This window comes from Malus sylvestris, chromosome 5 (genome assembly GCF_916048215.2).
Source record: "Malus sylvestris chromosome 5, drMalSylv7.2, whole genome shotgun sequence".
In the NCBI taxonomy this organism is placed as follows: Eukaryota; Viridiplantae; Streptophyta; class Magnoliopsida; order Rosales; family Rosaceae; genus Malus; species Malus sylvestris.
Window position 1 is genome coordinate 37,552,570 of NC_062264.1, and position 19,463 is coordinate 37,572,032.

Genomic DNA, 19,463 nt, shown 5'->3' on the forward strand with positions numbered 1-19,463 from the left:
CTTCGATTACTATGTAAAATATAAATTAGTATTAGAATTAAGCCTCGACATTTATGGATAAAGGCCAATTGCAAGATCTGAGGCGACCCATAAAGCATTTGATCATGATCAATTCTGTAAGCCTATTTGAGTACTAAAAACATATATAACTCCAAAGCATAAGTAAGGGTCAATAAGGGTTACTGGCTACTAACAAACGCGCGCAGTATGCAATCTCAATTGGCTTTGCATGCATGCTACGTACGTACAGCTGGCTTTTGCCAACCAAGTCCACTCACACTGACACGTCACATATATAGAGGGAACTAGATCCCCTCCTGAGCTTAGAAGGCTGAGCCTCCTGAGCAAAAGATTTGAGCCGTTGAAATTTGATTCAACGGCTACAAATAAAGGATTCCTCTAAAAGTTATAATAATTGCAGTCGTTGAATCAAATTTCAACGGTCCAAATCCTTTGCTCAGGAGGCTCCTCCTAAGCTCAGGATGGAATCCGGTTCCTATATAGAGCTTATCTTGATCAACTTGATCTCAATTTTCAATGGAGGCCTCCACTTCATCAAGAAACGGACATCCATAACAAGAATAATATTAAGAATATATTGTTTCGCAACTTTCATTGCCTTTACGCTTTTGGGAAGTTACCACGAAAGGCATAATTGTGACAGAAGAGAAACTGGAATAATTCTTCCCTTACCGCGCCACCCCACCACCACCCCCCAACGGCTATTGGTTAATTCTTTTCCAAGGGTATATGTTTTGCAACTTATGTACACTTTTGGTGACGCAAACCACTTTGAAATGGATCCCCTCAAATATCAATCCTAGGTGCCAAACGCGTCGTGGAAGAATTCAAATTTGGAACCTCGTGTTATATTATATGGTGAACTGAATTTAAAAAATATAATAGCGTAACGTTCAAATATTGCCAATAGTGGAGGTCCATGAGTTAAAGAATGGTCTAACATCAAACTTATAAGTGGAAAAAACTACCATTAAACTGTAGTGCTAGTATTGCTAATAGTTGTAAACTTTTAAACTATTTACTATATGAGGAAAGTGATAGCAAAGTTAAACTTCTTTCAAGCACACATCAGTGATATTACATGAAGGTTGGCACTCATTGGTCGATTGGAATCAAATATGCAATTTGGGTTTCATTCTTTGATGTTATATCTGTGTCCAGCTAGAAAGAGGTCATATTCCCTTGTGATTTTTCTAATTCCCAAATGTGCAAGGATTTTCAGCCACATCAAACTAAGGTATTAAATTTTGGTGGTGACAAAAACATCGCCCGTAGAAATGAAGAAAACGGCAGTTTATTCGTTTTTATTTTTATTCCTTCGAATTTCTTCCAACTAAAATAGCAACTTTCTAATTTTGCGTAAGCTGTAACAAAAAATGTCGAATGCTAATAACGTATTATATTAGCAAAATTACAAGTGCTTCTGCATAAAATCAAGGTAACACTGCTCTACATGTTACAGGAGACCTTGACCTATATTCCAAATTATTTTTTGTAATGTAAACTTTGACTCTACCCTTGTTTTCCTGTATCTCTCAGCTCTTTCATTGCTCCCTACGAGATTTACAAAATAGTATAGACCGGCTTTCTGGAAAATGAGACCAACTCTGTTTCAAGAGCTGCCATGTTCTAATTGATTCTTAGTTATGAAAATTATTTGGTTCCTCTTCCTGTTAACAAGTTAATTCATAAGGGGCATGGGGAATAAATTGGTTATGAACTCGTCATATACGAGATTCGAACCTAAAACCTTTCACTTATAAGTGAAGAAAAATATCATTGGATTGTAATACTACGTAATTAATAGATGGACCTTTAACATCCACATAAGAAATTCTTGTCCTAGAAGAAACAAATTGTGAGCATGTAAGATGCCCCACCCTCATATGGTTGTTTTGTTAAACACACAATGAAAAGTTCCATGATGTATCACTGTCCAAAAGAATGAATATTTTATGAAATGTAGTTTACCTAACAATCACACTTATCCAGCAAACTAGTGTATTAATATGAAATACATATAAAGTCCACATGAATTGCTCCACTTTTATTCATAGTGATTGAGATTTTTAAGTAAACTAAAAAGGTCTTATTACTCGATTTAAGATGTTCTATTTACCGTCTTTCATCTTCCAGATACACAGATACACTAATATATAGGAAAAAAATTTAGTTTTGACGGGAATACAGATGGTACACCAAGTGTGTTTATATAAATGGTGGAAAATTTTAATTTTTAAATTATTAACCCTTTAACACATATAACTCATTATTTATATAAAGACACGTGGTGTACCACCTTATGTGACAGTTACTGAAAAATCTCTCAATATAGAGGGTGTATTTGGACGGTCAACAAAATTTCTAGACTTGAATGCACGTTGGCAATTAGAGTTGATTCGGCCGCAACCTAGTCAGCAACCATCCATGAATTTAATTGGCAACTTACATTCAAGTGTAAAAGGTTTGCTGGCCATGTTATAGTTCGCCCAACGGTACTCCCAAGATTGGACAGATGTAAGACGATAGATGAGATATCTTGAATTACGTAACCTCTCGACAATGTTCTCCAATAAATGAAGAAGTGTGATATCCACATATCTTTCTTTACTTATTACATACCTTATTAATTTTCGTCATCAGATAAGATGAATTGAAGAATATCAAATGACAGAAATTACCGAATGATGCGTGAGAAGTAAAAAAAAGGATGTGTGGACAGTACAAATGAATTAGGTAGTTTGCACAAATATTTACTTTAACGTTAATCTAAATTGATTACTTGTCGACCCTTGTTTTTAGAATCCAATATGCAATTTGAGTTTCATTCTTCGGTGATATGTGTATGTCCAGCTAGAAGGGATCTTATTCCTTAATGATAGACATTAGATATTCTCATTGATAGAAACGTATGCCGGTGCCGAAGGGAGAAAAAGGGAGTTTCAGTATGTTAGTTTTTGCTTCGACTTTTAGAATTCTTCCCGACTAAGATAGCAAAGTTATGATCTTTTTTTACATCGCATTCAAGGCTGCAGAATAACAAAAAAGTTTATCAAGCATTGTTACTCAAAATGTGTTTGTTCAGACGAAAAAAAGAACCCAGTTATCCCAAATTAATTAAAAAGAATCTTGCCAAGCATACACAGAAATATGTGTTCGTCTCGCAAGCGTATACTTCACTTGTAAGTGTATTCAGTAGCTAATGTAATCAAGCTTCAATTTCAAGATGAGGGTCATCAAACTTTCAAGGAATTCGACTGCCAATACAACTTTTATTAATTACAAACCTACAAGCATTCAAAATACAAAGATGCTAATTTCTACCAAGAGAGAGATACAAGTACTTTGAGATTTTTGGCTTTTTTTTTAGTACAAAGAACACGCGGGGAAAGGGTAATCAGTTCATCTTTTCCAAAGCAGCTGATGCAGAAACCAAATCTTCGGCTGTTGTGGGTTTGTGCATCTGCAGCCATAAGCAAATATCTGGTGTAAAGTGACTGGAAGAACAGGTGATTACCCTTCAAATAGTAAACTAGTAATATTTTTCAACAAGATCCAAAAAACAATAAGAAAAATGGGGGGATTTCAGTTTTTAAAAAGCAAAAGACTTTGCGGGAACGTAAATATTGAAGTTCATCATAATTATTCCATGAAAACGAAACCATGCCAAGTTGCCAACAGACACAACACACATGGCCATAGAGTAATGTACCAAAGATTCATGCACCACCGTATTGTCGAGCACAAACTTACAGATTTTGCTACAGAAAGCCAGTGAAAACAACGCAAGAATCCATCATCCTGTGAAGGAAGGCTGTCGTGATTCCAATATGTGATGCTTTTATATTTCGCATTCATCTCCCAACAGTTTGAGCTCCCATCAGAATTATCGGAAAGATTTCTCTTGCCAAGACTCTTCTTCCCTAGAACAAATCCTGCAAAGAAATTACTACAGAGGAACTCTTTGAAAATTGAAAGTGAATTTAGTCATTTACATCAATCGAAAACAACATACGAAGAGAAACCTTTTGTTGTCACACATATATACAACACCACCATCTTGAATTAACAAGGGTATCTCCCATCCCATGAAATTGTAGCCTCTCCCGACCACACCTGTCTCCAAGCCCCTAAGAAATCTATTTCATTTTGCTGAAGAAAAAGTATGGTAGATGGAGGTGGTAACTGCTGACATACAACTCAATGGGTGGGATCAGTTATAGGACACAACAATAGTCAACACTATCAAAACAAGAAACGATTGCTCGCCATTTCTCTGTTATATCGAAGTCCCAAAGGTCAGCTCACAATATCAAATAGTAAACAACCATGATTTGGTTATAGGCCTGTGGAGTCACCGGAGTATTTTCTTTGTGGCCGAGTCTATAGACTCTATACTCCCGTTTTCTCTAATTTCTTCTTCATTTCTAAATGTTAACACTTCCTCACTGTCTCTCTGGTTTTGAGAAACCAAGGATCAATATAGTAACAGCTGCAACACCCACCACTGCCTTGCAATATAGGCCCTAGCCTCAGGATCTCAAGATTCTAATCATATGGCACAAGATAATTTCCGTCAAAGAAGCACTATCTATTCCATCCACCAACACTAACATCATGTTCCTTGATACATACTAACATGAAATCGATGGTGTACAAATCAAGGAAAAGCACATCTGAACCTCCTACTAATTTACCACATGATTTTCTTTCCAGGTCCCATTTCTCTCTCCCATCACTTTCATCTGATACCATGAAAACATCAATTTCACCTATGCTCCACAGTAAAGGCGCCAGCAGAACCCAACAACTTGCCCTCAAATGACAGAATGCACTATAAAGTTGTGTAGAAAAGGAAAAGGTTTGGCCACGGACCCATGGTGTTTCAAACATGAAACATGATGCTGAACTACGAAAAATGTTTATAACAAACGCATGGTAATAACCCATAAGGCCTAAAAGCAAGTAACGGAGAGATTAAAGCACCAAGAAATTATGAGATAACCAAAACTTATCATTGAAGAGGAAAGTGGATGAAACTTGGGTTCACCAATTAAAAAGGGTAATGTTTACAATTTAAAGTAAGTTAGCTTTCCGAAAATCTCAGACCTAAAGTCAGAATCTTTATTCGGCGCTATAAAATCCCAACTCTAAACATCAATACAGAGCACCGAGGTCTAAATAAGCCGGAAAGTGATGAAGAAATCGATAAAGATAAGGCGTCAACAACCAGAACTCATACAATGCAATAAAAAGGTACTGAATTTACTGACTGAAACTGCAATGACATACCAGAATACCCATCTGGAACCGAAATCGAAGCTCCTTGCAACTTCCTTCCTCTGAAACAAGCTTCCTGCGTCCTTAAACCCTCCGATTCGATTCCTTCAACTCCAAGAAAAAGCCCATTATTCAATTATGCCATGTAAATTGTATGTAAGAAAAAAGGGCAGATTTTTACCAGTTGGTTTGGGTTTGAAGTATTGGGAGACATTGGAAGGGCCATTGAATTTGATGGAGCAGGGGAGGAGGTGCACCTGACCACTCAAGTCCACCACTCTTTCTTCTTCTTCCTGTGACTCTCCCTTTCCATGTCTTCTCAGAACTATGCTGCCTTGGGAGCCCTGCTCCATTTGATTTGCCCCCAATTTTGTTCAGATAAAAACCCTAATTTCTGTATCAACGTTTCAGCCTCTCTCTTTCTCTCTCGTTTTGCTTTCTTCAAATTTGGCTACGTATGGGCCACCTTTCCCGCGCTTTTTCATATCTTAGTTTACAATTTGGTCCAAGGTGATTATATATAGGCCTAGCCCAACCTCATATCTTGGGTCTTTAGTGTAGGGCTATTTAGTCCATTTTCGTATTTTATTTTGTGATACAAGCATGAGAATGAGGAGAATTTAACCTAAGACCTTATGCGCAGACGCGCATGCTTCCAACGATTGAGCTAAGCTCTAGTAATTTCCAACATTCATTTCAACACCCAAAATTCAATATGAAACTCCCAAAAATACCTCTCACATGAGGTTACTTACTTTTATTCGAGCGATATTCTAACTTAATTCTAGCTCCATCTTTGAAAGAGATTCATCGATTAAGGTTGTGATTCTTTAATCTAATTATATATATAGCAATGGGAAAGGATAACCAATGGATACCCCTGAAGCTCCCCAATCAAAATGACAAATTGGTCACGGGACAACGCGGAAACGGGTGCTGCAACAAATTTCTCTTGTTGGAAAATATTAAAATTTTATGATTATTTGGATTTACTTGTTAGTTTAACTATATGGGTCTAGCCCATCCGAATTAGAGTTTCTAGGTTCTGCTCTATGTAAATATAACTTGCAGTTTAGTATGAATAATAAGGTAGTCAAATGTAGTCTCTTTGGGTTTTGTAAACGTCTCGGCATTCTTGTTTATTAAATATATTCTTATTATTTTGTAATCTTGTTTATCGCGTACTCTGATGTTTAACTTATCTTGAACCAAATAAAGTTGGAAGGGGTCGCTTATTTGGTAGAATTTATTAGAGACGGACAAGATTCACATCTAGAAGTTCAATCTTTCGATGCATGGAGTGATGAAGCTGTCGCTGAAGCAACTGTTGCAATTCAAAGCTTTTAAAATGAAAATGCAACGAATGACATGAAAATCAATTCAGTAATTTCGATTTCACAATTCCATCATGTTAATACAAGCAGACCAACAAGGCATTTGATTTTGGAGGCAACGACAGTCGATATGCTTCGCTCCGGAAGAAGCTGTTGTTCCAATTTGTATCATAATGAACTGCACGCATAGATATTGGTGTTCAAATTTGAGTACATGATCAAAAATTGCCAAAACTTCTTCCAGCTACTCCATTAGAATGTATTCCTCCTCCACAGCGTGTATGCATGAAATGCCTCCCGAGTTCCAACTACTCTTTGCCACCCAAGAAACGCTCACCAATACATTAGAAAGTCATAAACTTCTTGTGACAATCACGAGATCCTTCTTGAAAGGTTCCTTAACCCAGAGCCAACACAATTAAGTATGACGGTCCCTGTAGATGGGTCGGGCTTAATGACAAATTTAACTCCGAGAAAGTCTTTGATGTCTCTGAGTGTTTCTATTCCATGAGGGGAGAGCTTTCCAACACGAACCTTTGAAACGTCTTGTGGACATAGTGCACAGAGAAGAAACAACAAGCCCTACAAGCCAAAATGACAGCAAATTATGAGTCGATAGACAGAATTCATAAAGGGACAAAAACGGAACCTGTAACCAAATACTGTATCTATTTCTTGTAAGAATGCCTTTTAGTAATTTTACCACTGTCATAGAACAAGCTGTTAACAAAATTGAAAGGAGGAGACATTAGTCATCATACTTGCATCATTCGATTTTTAGGACTACATTTAAATCAACATTAAATCGCATTTCGGGAATACAATTCCATGTGAAATTGCATTCACAACTAACATGATAATGGGTCAAACTCAGCCAGTAAGGAAGTACAATACATCAAATCACGAACCTGATGTGTTGAATCTACCACTCCACCCTGCTCAATCTCCCCAAGCAGAATATTAGCAATTTGCACACCAACATCCTCTGAAGGCATAAGCTCTTTCTTCCCCTCATCTTCAAGCTCACCTATATCTTCCCCTCGAGAATAAGAAATTGCTGTATCAGCAGAGATACAGCAACCGGAAGTTGTTTCCGCAACCAGTGAAATTCCATAACCAGGTGAACTGCCACAATCATTATTGTCTATATGAGCCTAAGCGATCACTTTAATATGACCAAACCTCAAAACAAAATAAAGAACTTCAAACTTCTAAAATGTCTCTCTACAGAAAAAATATAATGATATTTGGTAAAAATTGAGAACATACTGCCCAGCTTGCGGGCCACTTTTATGGTCAGTAAATACGTGAACATCTGGGAGTAAGAGATTAAAGATTCCACGAGCGGCATACACCATGGTATTTTCAAACTGAGTGGACACTCTTGTTGAGAATGTAACCCCTCTAATCCTCTTAACCATCCCCTCATCAGTCCAGTTGACTGCCTACAGAGCAAAACATAAAACAATAATGGATCCAAAACTGAAAAAAATGGTGAAAAACATATATAGTATCTCAAAATTCTCAGAAACTCACAGTTAGACTTTGAACAATTGGAATTGACAAGAACACTTCGCCGCCACCTTGAGGAGCAGATCCACGACTCTGTATTTTGAGGTCTAGCCTTTCTGAGGGAACTCCAAAGTGTTTTAACATGGGCAAAGTAGTAGACAGGAATGTATCAACAGATGGGTCCTTGGAATCATTTGTATTCCTAACAGAAAAATATGAAACACTCATAAAGTGGAAGCACCTTCTTAAAGCTCAAATGGACACCCACGAAAGATTTGCAGTGCTCTATCTACCATGATATGGGGAGAACCCTTTTTCGGTTACTGATTGGGTCAGGTCATTTGTTCATAAGTAGTAAGGTAATTAGTCGGAATACAAAACAGAATAGATAGATTTTAAAACTATCAGAAATTAGCTTCTCTGTTCACATGTTAATCTGTGACTCAATATTAAGACCAGTACCATAAACATCAAGGAATTGTCTTGAATACAATAGGCAACTTTTGCTACCGGGAGATTGTTGATAAAAGAAAATAACGATGTTACAGCATGAAAATGTTATAAATTTATGTTCCGTACTTGGATCAAAACCAGAACCATAAATTTGAGGCTTTCAATTCTACAAGAACACCAATAGAAAACAACAACTAAACAAAAATAAAAGTGCGGAGAAGATTCGCAACAACGAACGCAGTTACCTTTAAGCGTAATGGTAAGCGGCTTTTTGGCAAACAGACCAAGCACAATCAATGGCTCCAAGAAATACCCAACCGCCCGACTGAGCCCGCAATCGTGCACCAAATTCCTCCCACCCATCACTATCCCTGGCTTGAACTTCAATTTTGTACCTGCTCACAAACCCAAAACACAATCTCTCAAAAACCCTAAAACCCTAAACCCCGACGCAAAATTGGAACTTCAATTTTTCGCTAAATTCGAAAAAAGGCAAGTGCTTTTGTGTTTGGAAACAGCTAGTAGGAGTACCAGTCTCGTTGATTTCGACGACGCAGTCATCGGAGACCTTCTCGAGCAGGCGGAGGAAGGAGACCTCGTGGGGGCGGAGGCCGGGCCATGTCTCCTCTGCGCGAATGTCCTCGATAAGAACCGGTGTGGACGCAAGCGCCGCCAGTACGAGCCGTTGCCTTAGGTTTTGGCTTCCGGTTAACTTCTTGTAGCTTGCTTTCCCCATTTTCGCTTCTCTCTGGTCTGTCAGTTTCTCTGCGCTCGGTGGCGGGGACGGCGGTTTTGCAAATTGCTTGCAGGGAGCAATCAAACCATCTTGGCTTTTATTACAAAGGGTCTTTTTATCTTAGAGTAAATTGGAGAAATGGTCCTTAATTTTGATTGAATTGTAGCTTTAGTCCCTAAATTAAAATTCTATTAGATTTAGCCCTTCAACTTGACAAAATATGGAGCATTAGTCCTTTGGTACCAACGCCGTGAGATTTTCCGTTACTATGATGACATGGTCTTTGTGGGCTCCATATTTTTGTTGATGTGGATGCCATGTGGGCTAACAAATTTATAAAAACAAAAATACAAACACAAAGAAAGGAAAAAGAAAATACATAAAATAAAAATGGTTTAATTTTCTCCCTTTCATCTTCCTTCCGCCCACCTCTTTCTCCAAACCCAGCCACCATTGTTGCACTCTCCCAACAACCAAACCATAAAAAAGTTCAAATCTAAATTTGGAACACAATCTTCCTTTCCAAATGACTTCACACAATGATCTCCATCCTTGCAGCCTTATTCCACGCTGCCTTGACAATCTACAATCGAAACCGTCACCGCACAGAGGTTGGAACTTTGTGGGCTACGAGTTGGGGATCGGATGGGTTGTGGGGATTGGGAGATGGAGATGGGAGGTAAGCTAGGGAGTTGGTCAAAGACTCAAAGGTGAATGGGTGGACGGCAAGAGTTGGTGAAGTGAGGGTGGGTTTATAGAATTTTTTTTTATTTTTAATTTTATCTTTCCTAATTATTAATTTTTTAAATATTTCTAAGCCAGGTAGTACATAATTATTTAAGTGTGCCCATAAACCTTCCACTCAAACATTCTAATAGAAAATTTAACAAAATTGACATCAGAGGACCAATGCTCCACATTTTATCAAGTTTAGGGACCAAATTTAATGGATTTTTTGTTCAGGGACTAAAACTACAATTCAATCATAGTTTAGGGACCATTCTTCTAATTTACTCTTTTCTCTTATGCTAAGTCATAATTTTATTCGGCATTTAGTTTTACAGTTTAGCCCCTTTCTTTCTCCAAGTAAAGTTTCTCGCTTGTTAGTCTTGCCCCTACCTTTATTTATGGGATATTTGAAGAAGCGCAGGTTTGGAACCCTATACAAGGGCTTTTCTCCAACCTATACAGGTGCTGGTCTCGATCTCGCTTGGTGGTGCCCCTCTCGATGATTGTTGATTCAACATTGATTTTGTGCTTGAGTTGGAGGGCCCCCCCTCCATTCATCGAATCAAGTAATTCGCTATCGGAATTTATTCCGCCGCGAATCTCATGCCATGCTTCTTGTTTCTCCGAATCGGCTCCTAGTGTCAGTCAATCAAGATTCGCAGCATTATTCTTTATTTAATTAGGAGGTTTTCGATTCTCGAGAAAAATGAATTTAAATCACATTATTGCAAGTTCATTAGAAGGCTTAGCCCACTCTCACCGTAAATAATATCGTTTGTTAAAACAAAATAAAAAGTCATAATTTTGGTCTTTTTATGTTTTAAACATTGCATTCTTCATCTATTAAATCACTCATCAATGTGGTCTTCAATTTCATTAGACAACTTAATTAGTGTACTAACGAAGAGCAATTTTTCAGTAGGTTCGAAACATTAATACACCACATGTCTTTAAATAAATGAAGGGACACTTGATAAATAAAATTTTCCTTCACTCATATATAATGACATATGGTATACACCACGTATTTCGGCACACCAAAAATTTTATGAAGCCACAAAACCAATCACAAAAGGAGAATGCTAGGAAGTGAAGTTTGGATTATTACTTTAAGGGTTGATTAACATGCTTAATTCTTATTGGTGATACAAATTTAATCTATCGAGCATTACTACTATGTCGAAAAAAAATTAACATGGCTAATTGTACAGATTTTATTGCTCTTTGCCTAAATAACCTTTATATTAAATGCTTTGTGTATATTTGATTATATATATATATAATTGTGAAAATTCCTTAAATCGTTTACTTTGTTCTTGTATCTGCATTGAACTTTATATTGGGAGGATACTAAAGCACTATCCTTATTGGGACTCTCTCTCTCTCTCTCTTCCGCGCGTCCCTTCCTCTCCTTTTACTAGGGATACAAAAAGGTTTACCTACAAGTAATTCACAACTACATCTTTTTTCAAGCACAAGACCAAACCTTTTCCCCTATGAAAAATGCTTGAACTGTTCCCATTTTTGGTACGTTTCAGGCTGCTACTCACTCAGACTTCTCTTTCTCTTTCTCTTTCTACATCGATTTGATATTCTATCGTGTTCATACCTCTCATTTCCTTAAACTCGTGACTATAATTCTTTCTTGTGCAGGAAGGAAGCTAAATGCGAGACTTTTTTTGGGGGGGGGGCTACGACCTTGTGTATGTATATAGCTAGGTACCGATGTCTTCTTTTCAAGGTGGAAATCGTTCAACAATGACAAGCGACCGACTTTATACGCCCTGCTTTCAACCCAACGACCAAGAAATAGTTACATATTTTCTGAACAAAAAAAATCTCTGGCCATCCTCTGCCGGTGAATGGGATCATTGAAGAATTGAAGTTTTATGACTACAGCCCTATGCAACTCTCCGGTGAATTATCTTGTTTTGGTTTCTTTTTTCAATTTATGTGGTATCTTTGATCTTTCTTTTGCAGTTTCGATTCGCATTTAAAGTTTGTCATAGGAGTGTAGGAAGTAGGATGACATCAAGGCCTTGAATATGATTTTTTTCTTTCTCGAACCCTAGGGATGTATGGGTTAGCAGACCAATAAGATTTGTATTTCTTCACCCATCGAAACTGTGTCCCAAAGCGTAAAGCTGGCAATGGGTATTGGAAATCAATTACATCATATGAAGGGATCAAACAAGGGAATGAGATAATTGGATACAAAAAACTGTTACGATTTTGCCGAAGGAGCAGTCGAAAAAGTTCAACAACTACTGACTGGTATATGATCGAGTACAAGAGTGGTGTAATGGCACCAAAAGCAACTGGGGCTGTAAGTAACTCTTTTCTTCATTCCTTACTCATGTAGTACTTTAATATGGATTCGAATTTATGATTATGCGGTTTAAATTCTTCTGTGTAGTTGTATGGCTGGGTTTTGTGTAAGTTCTACGAAAAAAATGACGAATGTTAAGAACGTATTATTCTCCCCCAATCAAGGCAACGGTGCTCTACATGTTACAGGAGACCTTCACCTATATGTAAGTTTCTCTAACAAGTACTTCGCACAATATTTGCTTTAACGCTAATGCAAAATTATTTGTTGTAATTAGTGTGAGTATTGATTACCTGTAGTATCTAACCTCGTCTTCCCTTCATCTCTCGGTCCATTCATTGCTCTCTACATGATTCAGAAAATAGAACAGATACATTTATTATTCTGTAGACCGGAAATGGTCAAAGCTTTTCGAGTATTTCTGCCTGTGATGAGCCTGGGTGTTACTGTTTTTGTATGGGTTTAGGGTATAGGTTGATTTTCTGTAAATATGTATAAATAAATCTCTATTTGTGTGTGTACTATTTGCAAAATATAATCTCAAAAACTGATAATTTCTTTACCAAGATTGCTATTACGATGAAATACAGAGTTCGGGTAGATAATATACTTAATGAGCATTTTTAAGATTGAAAAGAATTTTGGATCAGAAGAACAAACTAGTCATATATTCAGTTTTTTGGGGATACAGCTAGTCATATTCATTGGTTTTAATTCTATATTGCAAAATAAGCCAGCATTTTTCCAATATATTACAAAACTTAATGGTTATAACTACATTCTGCAGAAATCTGTAAAAATGCCATCAGAACTGTTGGAAGCTAAACGGCTTCTGAAGTCCAAGGATCAAAGGCAGCAAGGAGCTCCCGAGCATGGCTTCTATCCGCATCGAAGAAGAAAGAAGAAGAAAGTGTTTTAGCCTCCAATTGCTAGTTTTTCAGTTTAAATGTATGTGTAAGTGTGTGAGTGACAAATGTACATTCCAGATTAAATCACTTAAAACCCAAATGAAGGGCTATGATTTAATCTGGAGTAAGGATAAAAGAGTTGTTTAAGTCTCTTGTCAATCACTCCTTTAAGTAAGCATGGGTCATGGCAATGCACCATACCCTACAAGATTTCCTCTACTTAATGAAGTTATGGCTGTTGCATTTCTTACATAGCCTTTGAAGTCATCAATCACATCTCCTGCTATTCTAACCCTAAGAAACCGATCCAAACTATCAACCAAAACATCTAAACAAACAAACTTTATCATGGCCTCAAAGTTTAGTTTTTGATCTTACAACTTTCTGGCCGTAATCTATGCAAGTTGAGATCTTTGGGAGCACATACGTAGTGTCCTCAACAACAACAATCAACAAACAACCCTGCAAATGAAGGGATTAAGCAGTCGCAATGAACTAAAAGCTCTAGCCTTTGATGGGGAGAACTATGATTTTTGGAGAATAAGAATGACAATCATTTTCAAGTCCTATGATATATGGGATATGGTTCAACACGGGTATGAACTACCTGAGATGAAGGTCGATGCTCTAAAGGAGGACCTCACAGAAACATAACTCAAAACACTGAAGCAGAACCAGATGGAGGATGCTATAGCACTTGGAATTATCCAAGGTGCTGTCTCAGACACCATTTTCCCGAGGATAGCAAATGAAGAGATTGCAAAGGGAGCTTGGGAAGTTTTACAGCAAGAGTACATAGGAGACACCAAAGTTAGAAAGGTAAAACTTCAATCCCTTAGAAGAGATTTCGAGTATATAAGAATGAGGGAAAATGAGCTGTTGAAAGATTACTTTACTAGGCTATTTGATGTTGTAAATAAGATGAAAACACATGGTGAGGAATTGCCTAATGAGAAAGTTGTCCAGAAATTATTGATCAGTTTGACTAAGCCATATGATTCAATAGCGAGTGTCATTAAAGAAACCAAAGACATTGAAACTCTTAGTGTGCAAGATGTAATGGCATTCTTAAGAGCTTTTGACCAAAGGCTTGAGAGGCATGAAAGCATTTCAATCACTCTCTATTGGATCTACTAGTCAAGCTAATGCACGCATACAAAAACCACAGTGGAAGGGCAAGAACAAGAAATGGGAAGGAAGGGGGTATCAAAACCCTAGACTTAACCTAGGCAGCAACTCAAATAAAGGTCCAAGAACCAAGTAGCAATGCAAGCACTGTGACAAATTCCATTTTGGGAAGTGTTGGTTCAATGACAAGCCTAGATGTCATAAATGTAACAAGTTCGGGCACATCATAAGGGATTGCAGATCAAAGAATGTGCAACAAGTGAACTATGCTAACCAAGAGGAAGAAGAAGCAAATGTGTTCTGTGCTTTTAGTGCAAAAGTGGAGAAAAACACTGAAGTGTGGTACATTGACAATGGCTACAGCAATCACATAATTGCACATAAGTCATTACTCATTGACATTGACACAAACTTCACTGGAAAAGTAAAAATGGAAGATGGAAACATTGTCATAGCCACTAGAAGAGGAAGTCTAGTCATTAACACCAAGAAAGGAAAAAGATGCATAAGAGAGGTGATGCTAGTGCCTGGATTGGATGAGAATCTACTTAGTGTGGGTCAAATGATGGAGCATGGCTATTTCCTACTCTTTAGGGGAACTGTGGTCGAGATCTATGATGACATGTCCCTATCAAACCTGGTGACTAGAGTAGAAGTGAAAAACATAAGCTTTCCACTTATGTTGAAGTACCTAGAAGAGGTGGCAAGGAAAGCAAGTGTGACAAGTTCTATGAAGTTATGGCACAAGAGGCTTGGTCACTTAAACATGACAAGTTTAGAAAATCTGCAAAAGCATGAAATGGTACAAGGTGTACCAAGGTTGGATCAATGCAATGAAACCTGTGAAGGATATGTGTTTTGAAAGCATCACAGAGATCCATTTGAAGCTGGAAAAGCTTGGAGGGCAACAAAGCCACTTGAATTGATTCACACAGACGTGTGTGGACCAATGCAAACAACAAAAATAAGTGGAAACAGGTATTTCCTAACCTTCATTAATGACTACTCACAGATGTGTTGGGCGTACGTGATGAGGTTCAAGTCTGAGGTATTCACAATATTCAAGAAGTTCAAGGCAATTGTGGAATTGCAAAGTGGATACCAAATCAAAAGACTAAGAAGTGATAAGGGAGGAGAGTACACCTTTCTTGAGTTCAATGCATTCTGTGAAGATGTGGGATTGGAGAAGCAACTCACAGTGGCATATTCACCATAACAGAATGGCATTGTAGAAATGAAGAATATGACTATAGTCAAAATGGCTAAGTCTATGATACATGAGAAGAACATGCCCTATACATTTTGGGGTGAAGTTGTGAACACCTTAATGTACCTATTGAATAGGTGCCCTACTAAAGCATTGGACAAGAATACTCCATTTGAAGTGTTCAGTGGAAGGAAGCCTTCTGTGAAGGATCTGAAAATGTTTGGCTCAATGTGCTACACTCACATTCCTCAACAACTAAGACACAAGTTGGAGAAATTAAGCAACAAGGGTGTTTTTGTGGGTTATGGTACCAATGAGAAAGGGTACAAAGTTTACAATATGTCAACTCAGAAGATAATCTTGTCAATGGATGTTATCTTTGATGAATATTCAACATGGAATTTGGAAATAAGTGTAGAAGAGAAAGATAGTGTATCTTTACAACTTGACCTCAACAATAGGCAAACAAGGGAGCCTATGGAAACCTTAATTCAAGAAGTAACCACAAAGAATGGTGACACACAAGGGACTCCACAACAATCAAACATAAGTCCACGACCGAGTCAATCACAAATAACAACTCCAAGTTCAACTCCAGTGAGGTTGAGAAGCTTGGATGAGATATATGATACATGTAATTACTGTGTAGTGGAACCAGAAACATATGAAGAAGTTGAGAAAGACAAAGTTTGGAAGAAAACAATGAAGGAAGAGCTTGAAATGATAGAGAATAAGGCAAGATTAGTAGTTAAAGGTTTCTCACATGAAACATGTAATTACTGTGTAGATGGTTTTGTGCAGAAGAACAAGGCAGGATTGGTAGCTAAAGGTTACTCACAGAAGCCTGGTGTAGATTTCAATGAAACCTTTGCACCAGTAGCAAGGTTAGACATCATAAGGACCTTGATAGCCCTAGTAGCCAAGAAGGGTTGGAAGCTGCATTAATTGGATGTTAAATCTGCATTTCTAAATGAAGTGTTAGGGGATGAGGTGTTAGTGGAACAATCTCAAGGGTTCACAAGTGAAGCATTTCCAGATAAGGTGTATAAGCTAAGAAAGGCACTATATGGCCTAAAACAAGCTTCAGGGGCTTGGTACAGTGAGATTGGTTCTTATTTCCCTGAGAAATGATTTCAGAAAAGTCCTAGTGAAGCTACATTCTACACCAAGACAAAAGGCAACAACAAGACACTTATTGTCTCAATCTATGTGGATGATGTTGTCTACACTAGAAATGATGCTTCAATGATTGAAGAGTTCAAAGAAGAAATGATGAAGAGGTATAAAATGACTGACCTAGGCCTCTTGCATCATTTTCTTGGCATTGGGGTAATTCAAGAGGCAAACAACATCTTCATTCATCAAAGGAAGTATGCTGAAACCTTGCTTGAAAGGTTTGGTTTGAAGGGTTGCAAATCGGTCTCTACACCTTTAATTGAAAATGAGAAGCTTAAGAAGGATGATGGAAGTGAACATGCGAATGCTAGTCTCTACAAAAGCATTGTTGGCAGTCTATTATACTTGACTGCAACAAGGCCAAATCTAATGTTCTCAGCAAGCCTACTCTCTAGATTTATGCAGAATCCTAGCAAGATACACACGGGGACAACAAAGAAAGTTCTAAGATATGTGCAATGAACACTTGATTATGGCATTATGGCATCAAGTATGAAATGGGGAAGTCAACTATCCTAATTGGATTTTGTGATAGTGACTGGGGTGGCAGTGAAGATGATAGCAAAAGCACATCGGGCTATGCTTTTACCTTTGGTTCAAGGGTTTTTTCATGGGCCTCTGTGAAGCAACAAAGTGTTGCATTGTCCACAGCCGAGGCAGAGTACGTGAGTGCATCAAAAGCAATAGTTCAAGCTATTTGGCTAAGGTTTATCCTCAAAGACTTTGGCGAATTGTAGGTTGAAGCCACACCACTTCTGTGTGACAACACCTTTGCAATCAAGCTAATCTATTGCAGCACAGAAGATTCGATCACAAATATTTTCACAAAAGCATTACCGAATGAAAGATTCAAATTACCTGAAGGGATTGCTTGGAATGACTCCCAGAAGCAGTTTAGAAGGGAGTGTTGGAAGCTAAACAGCTTCTGAAGTCGAAGGATCGAAGGCAGCAAGGAGCTTCCGAGCATGGCTTCTATCTGCATCGAAAAAGAAAGAAGAAGAAAGGGTTTTAGCCTCTGACGACTAGTTTTTCAGTTTAAATGTATGTGTAAGTGTGTGAGTGACAAATGTACATTCCAAATTAGATCACTTAAAACCCAAATGAAGGGCTAGGATTTAATATGGAGTAGTAAGGATAAAAGAGTTGTTTAAGTCTCTTGTTAATCACTCATTTAAGCAAGCATGGGTCATGGCAATGCACCATACCCTACAAGATTTCCTCTACTTAATGAAGTTATGGCTGCTGCATTTCTTACACAGCCTTTGAAGCCATCAATCACATCTCCAAGTCCTATCCATTCTCTGTTATTCTAACCCTAAGAAACCGATCCAAACTATCAACCAAAACATCTAAACAAACAAACTTTATCAAGAACTTCCCTATGAAATCATCATCGAGATTTTGAGTTAGTTTTTGCTAAGGTTTAAGCGTGCTGCAAGAAATGGCGTTTCTTGATTGATCAAGAATATAAGTTCAAGGCAAAACATTTGGAACGCGCCCGTCCTTTGAAACCCTCTTTCCAATACAAGTTAGAGGCTAACAATAACCTTCCGAGCAGGGACAGAGCTACCATGGGCCTAGGGGCGGATGCCCCCACTGAGATTTTTCTGATGCTGACTCTTTTGCGGGATTAATTCTCAGGGGACGAGTACTGTGTGCTGCCTTATGATTGCCATCCTCATTGCATTATATGGCATAGAATAGATTGACTTTCGAGCCCATATTCATTGATTAATTTTTCCTTTTCCAGATTAATCCCTATCTTCTTCACCCTGAGATGAATATCATCAGCAGTTCGTTGGTCCTACAAAGCGTCGTGCACCAACATTTATCTTGTCTCCACCTTTCGGCTTTCACATTAAGCTTATAGTTTGACAAATGTCCCAGCGAAAGATAATTTTCATCATGCTGGCATGCTGTTTAAACTGATCGGGTTTTGCAGCAGCAGAGGCAGAGCCCCTACTGAGATTTTTCTGGTTTTGCTCTCCGATCTTGTTCTGCAAAAGCAGAGCTAGGTTTTTTTTTTTTTTAAATCCAGGCCAAAACGACGTCGTTTTGGTCCTGGTATTAAAAAAAATAGTGAACGAAACGGAGTCGTTTCGTATATGTTTGAAAAAAATAAAAGGTATGTTATAGTGGGGGACTGCTTGTCCCCACCCGGTCCACCCCCATTCCATTATTTCCATCTTTCCGTTTCCTTTGCCAATCAGAGAGCAGCTCTTCCCCAGTTCCCCAAATTCCAAGCAGGCAGCAGCAGAAACAGAACGGAACAGAAGCAACAAAGGTGTTGTTCCCAGGCTCCCAGCCAGCCACGCGCAGCCAGCCACTCACCAGCCAGCCGTTCTAGCCGACATATATATATTTAGGTAATTTTTTTAATTCCTAAATCTATAATCCCTAACCCTAATTAATTATTTAAGATGATTTTTTGTTTAATTGGTATAGAAATATAGAATCATATGGTAATGCACTAATATGGTTATTGGTTATTGAAATGAATTCTATGATTATTGATGAATGAAATTATGAAATTACAAATTTTATGAATATGGGTATACATTTATTCATATGATTAGTTGAATTAAATGTTTATTTGTTGAATAATTTGTATGTTTATTGGTATTGCCATATTGGTTATTGGTTAATTGAA

General features: G+C 37.9%; 3 protein-coding genes across 5 annotated transcripts; 1 reads left to right on the plus strand and 2 right to left on the minus strand.

Annotated features, from left to right (window-relative positions):
- Nucleotides 1-3,221: 3,221 nt before the first annotated feature.
- On the minus strand, nucleotides 3,222-5,757 carry LOC126621199 (uncharacterized). 2 transcript variants are annotated; one of them, XM_050289609.1, is made up of 4 exons: nucleotides 5,483-5,757; nucleotides 5,314-5,406; nucleotides 3,775-3,944; nucleotides 3,222-3,484 (listed from the first exon to the last, which is right to left on the minus strand). In XM_050289609.1, exons 1-4 carry the CDS (start codon nucleotides 5,652-5,654, stop codon nucleotides 3,419-3,421), a joined length of 501 nt encoding a protein of 166 aa, XP_050145566.1. In that variant the 5' UTR covers nucleotides 5,655-5,757; the 3' UTR covers nucleotides 3,222-3,418. The 2 variants fall into 2 exon arrangements, with proteins under 2 accessions (XP_050145566.1, XP_050145565.1); XM_050289608.1 differs by having other exon boundaries at nucleotides 3,775-3,956; nucleotides 5,483-5,754.
- A 908-nt stretch (nucleotides 5,758-6,665) lies between these two features.
- On the minus strand, nucleotides 6,666-9,414 carry LOC126621061 (probable RNA 3'-terminal phosphate cyclase-like protein). 2 transcript variants are annotated; one of them, XM_050289424.1, is made up of 6 exons: nucleotides 9,132-9,414; nucleotides 8,846-8,995; nucleotides 8,172-8,350; nucleotides 7,905-8,080; nucleotides 7,544-7,760; nucleotides 6,666-7,217 (listed from the first exon to the last, which is right to left on the minus strand). In XM_050289424.1, the coding sequence occupies exons 1-6, from the start codon at nucleotides 9,334-9,336 to the stop codon at nucleotides 7,008-7,010; spliced, it is 1,137 nt and encodes a 378-aa protein (XP_050145381.1). In that variant the 5' UTR covers nucleotides 9,337-9,414; the 3' UTR covers nucleotides 6,666-7,007. The 2 variants fall into 2 exon arrangements, with proteins under 2 accessions (XP_050145381.1, XP_050145380.1); XM_050289423.1 differs by having other exon boundaries at nucleotides 8,172-8,263; nucleotides 9,132-9,413.
- Nucleotides 9,415-13,980: 4,566 nt separating this feature from the next.
- On the plus strand, nucleotides 13,981-15,646 carry LOC126622861 (uncharacterized). Its single transcript, XM_050291559.1, has 3 exons — nucleotides 13,981-14,399; nucleotides 14,671-15,232; nucleotides 15,443-15,646. Exons 1-3 carry the CDS (start codon nucleotides 13,981-13,983, stop codon nucleotides 15,644-15,646), a joined length of 1,185 nt encoding a protein of 394 aa, XP_050147516.1.
- The last annotated feature ends 3,817 nt before the right edge of the window (nucleotides 15,647-19,463 follow it).

What these genes read in the sequence shown, in the direction of transcription:
- LOC126621199 (XM_050289608.1), bottom strand. Translation starts at nt 5,654, where the DNA reads ATGGAGCAGGGCTCCCAAGGCAGCATAGTTCTGAGAAGACATGGAAAG. An exon ending in CTTCAAACCCAAACCAACTG is followed by an intron (nt 5,407 to 5,482) that starts GTAAAAATCTGC and finishes TTGGAGTTGAAG; the next exon opens with GAATCGAATCGGAGGGTTTA. An exon ending in GGTTCCAGATGGGTATTCTG is followed by an intron (nt 3,957 to 5,313) that starts GTATGTCATTGC and finishes ATTTCTTTGCAG; the next exon opens with GATTTGTTCTAGGGAAGAAG.
- LOC126621061 (XM_050289424.1), bottom strand. Translation starts at nt 9,336, where the DNA reads ATGGGGAAAGCAAGCTACAAGAAGTTAACCGGAAGCCAAAACCTAAGG. An exon ending in GCTTACCATTACGCTTAAAG is followed by an intron (nt 8,351 to 8,845) that starts GTAACTGCGTTC and finishes ATTTTTCTGTTA; the next exon opens with GGAATACAAATGATTCCAAG. An exon ending in TGGTAGATTCAACACATCAG is followed by an intron (nt 7,218 to 7,543) that starts GTTCGTGATTTG and finishes TTTGGCTTGTAG; the next exon opens with GGCTTGTTGTTTCTTCTCTG.
- LOC126622861 (XM_050291559.1), top strand. Translation starts at nt 13,981, where the DNA reads ATGGAGGATGCTATAGCACTTGGAATTATCCAAGGTGCTGTCTCAGAC. An exon ending in TTTGACCAAAGGCTTGAGAG is followed by an intron (nt 14,400 to 14,670) that starts GCATGAAAGCAT and finishes AAGGGATTGCAG; the next exon opens with ATCAAAGAATGTGCAACAAG. An exon ending in ATCTGCAAAAGCATGAAATG is followed by an intron (nt 15,233 to 15,442) that starts GTACAAGGTGTA and finishes GACTACTCACAG; the next exon opens with ATGTGTTGGGCGTACGTGAT.